This window comes from Prorops nasuta, unplaced genomic scaffold (genome assembly GCF_024137725.1).
Source record: "Prorops nasuta isolate Cenicafe-Biocafe unplaced genomic scaffold, Cenicafe_Pnas_1.2 PNAS00024, whole genome shotgun sequence".
NCBI lineage: Eukaryota > Metazoa > Arthropoda > Insecta > Hymenoptera > Bethylidae > Prorops > Prorops nasuta.
Genome location: NW_027116821.1, coordinates 1,779,543 through 1,782,171, shown reverse-complemented (window position 1 = coordinate 1,782,171; position 2,629 = coordinate 1,779,543). Strand labels below are relative to the sequence as shown.

At 39.1% G+C, this 2,629-nt stretch overlaps 1 protein-coding gene across 1 annotated transcript; it reads left to right on the top strand.

The window, feature by feature from the left end:
• Window positions 1-283: 283 nt before the first annotated feature.
• Window positions 284-1,791, top strand: LOC136781821 (putative nuclease HARBI1). The gene is made up of 3 exons (XM_066740823.1): window positions 284-376; window positions 597-816; window positions 893-1,791. The coding sequence occupies exons 1-3, from the start codon at window positions 284-286 to the stop codon at window positions 1,789-1,791; spliced, it is 1,212 nt and encodes a 403-aa protein (XP_066596920.1).
• The last annotated feature ends 838 nt before the right edge of the window (window positions 1,792-2,629 follow it).

Genomic DNA, 2,629 nt, shown 5'->3' with positions numbered 1-2,629 from the left:
AGGCTTGCGCTATTGCTGGACGGGCCGCAAACATTGCCTCCGTGGTGGTCCGCTCCTGGCAAACTCTATGCTTGGCAAATGATACCGCATGTTCCCGCACTCCTCACCACCACCTGGGTGTGGGTGGTGATGGATAAATGTATGCCCCTGAGCAGATAGGTCTGCGAGGCTCGGACTTCCGTAAGGAACCCTCCCCTCTCTCCACGACCTAGCATACTGAGCGACCCTGGTTACCGCTACCGTCCAATTGCATGGCCGCAGGGCCGTATTAGATGCATAAAGAATGGAGTCGGAGGACTCAATTGATAATGTAGGGTTGTTGGCCACCCGACTGACCAACTGGCGCCCTGATACCGATGGAAAAGGACGGGCGAAGGTAATGAGAAAACCCATAGTGTGAGTGGCCCCTCACACTGACGGGAATAACGTTACACACTGTTATATATCAAATTTACTTTATATCATTAGCTTTTTTGTTTATAATATAATTAATTCTGTTTCTAATAATATTATAAATGTAACATTTATTCTTTGTTATATTATAACAGTTAGTAAAACGATTGTATTTTAATATATAATTAAATAAAAACTATCAGATTGCAGTAAATGATATGGATTCAGATTTAAGTACATCAAATTCATCGACATCAAAGATTTTTTCCTCCTCTAATTCATCATCAGATTCGGACTTACCTGATCATCCTAGAAAGAAGCAGCATCGTATAACTTCATTTATGGAAACTGTGCACAAATACGATGATGAAGAATTTAAAGAACATTTTATATTAAACCGTACAACTGTTGACTTAATAATAAGTAAGTATACTTTGTTTCTTCAATGCTTTCTTAAAATAACATAATATATAGCTGTATAAAAAAGCATAAATTTCAGATATTGTTGAAACAGAGCATATTTTACCACAACATACATTTGGTAGAACAAAGATATGCGCAGAAAAAGCAGTTTTGTTAACTTTATGGTATCTTTCAAATACAGAAACATTTCGAGAATGCTCTGATAGATTTGATATCACTAAAAGTTCATGCCATCGCATCATTTCCAAAATTGTAGATTTGTTGGTAAAAAAAAGTACACAATATATTACATGGCCTATTAATAATGAGTTGCATAAGGTACAATCTGGGTTCTATAAAATGCAAGGGATAAAGGGAGTAGTTGGTGCTATTGATGGATGTCACGTTAAAATTAAAAAACCAGCTTCTAAGTACCACTATGCATATTATAATAGAAACGGGGATTATAGTGTTCTTATACAAGGTGTATGTGATCATAAGAAAAGATTTATTAGTTTTTTCTGCGGAGAACCAGGGTCTATTCATGATAGTCGTTTATTAAAAAAGTCATCATTATATAAAAAGGGTATGAATGGATTTTTGAACAGAAATTTTCTATTAGGTGACTCAGCATATCCTTGTTTAAACTGGCTGATTCCACCGTTTAAAGACGATGGAAATTTGATTTCAAATAAAAAAATAGTTAATTATCGTCATTCTGCAACAAGAGTCGTTATTGAAAATGCTTTTGGGCTTTTGAAGGGGAGGTTTAGGAGACTAAAGTTTTTTGAAAATGACGATTTAAAATTGGTGACAAAATGTATCATAGCTACTGCTGTACTACATAATATATGTATAGATAATAATGATATTGACACAATTGATATAGATGATGAAAATGATGATAATGATGATTCTATAAATATACAAGGAGTTTCTGGCATCAATGAAATGTGTTCCAGACGAGACGAAGTATATACGAATATGTTTAAATGAACACAATTATATAATTGAATAATAATTCTATTTATTAATGTGCGAAACAATGTCCCAAGAGAGCTCCGAACCTGTGGTCAGAAGGGAAGGTCTTATTCTAGAATAAAATATTCAAAGCCAAGGTAATAGGCAAAATGAGTTTTTTATTTAAATAAATAAAAATATACAAAATTTACAATATATATTTACACAAGAACCGCTAGCCTAAAATTATCGACTTTCTAGGGAATTTGTTCTCGTCAACTTCTAGGGAATTTTGGTAGACGAAGATTCCCAAGAACCCCAGAAACCAGAATTCCCCAGAAAGGAACGCGGACTTAGAAACTCCCGGACTGGACAATTTTCTCTGGGGTACTCCCCAGTAAAATCCCCAGCCTCAGTAGGAAGCGGAGGTGGAGAAGTGGTTTTAGGGAAGGGGAAGTCCCCTTACCCCTCAGCCTCCTTCTCCCAGAGCTATAGTAGCTCCGAGCCACCCCAACCCCTAGGGTGAATTCTACCCCTCCCGCTACCCGACTCTTTCGAGAGCCCTGGACTTGAGGGTCGGAACACTGGGTCCGAGGTAGTCCTCGGAGGCAGTGTGGAGGAGAAGGAGAGGGTTTAATTCCTCCCGGGTAGTTCCCGGAGAAATCTCCCTTAGGAGGGAGGAAAATGCCGCAGAGGGGAAGTCCCCTCTTGGTAGGCAGTGTGTGGTGGGTGATACTTACCAAAATATGGTACCCAATGAGTTCGCCGGTGGAGGCGCTCTTGATGGCCGAGTGGAGGCGCTGCCGTGGAGGCGTCAAAAGTGGGCCGTGGAGGCGAGAAAAGCTGCTTCTGTTGCTGCGGTTGCTGCTGATTA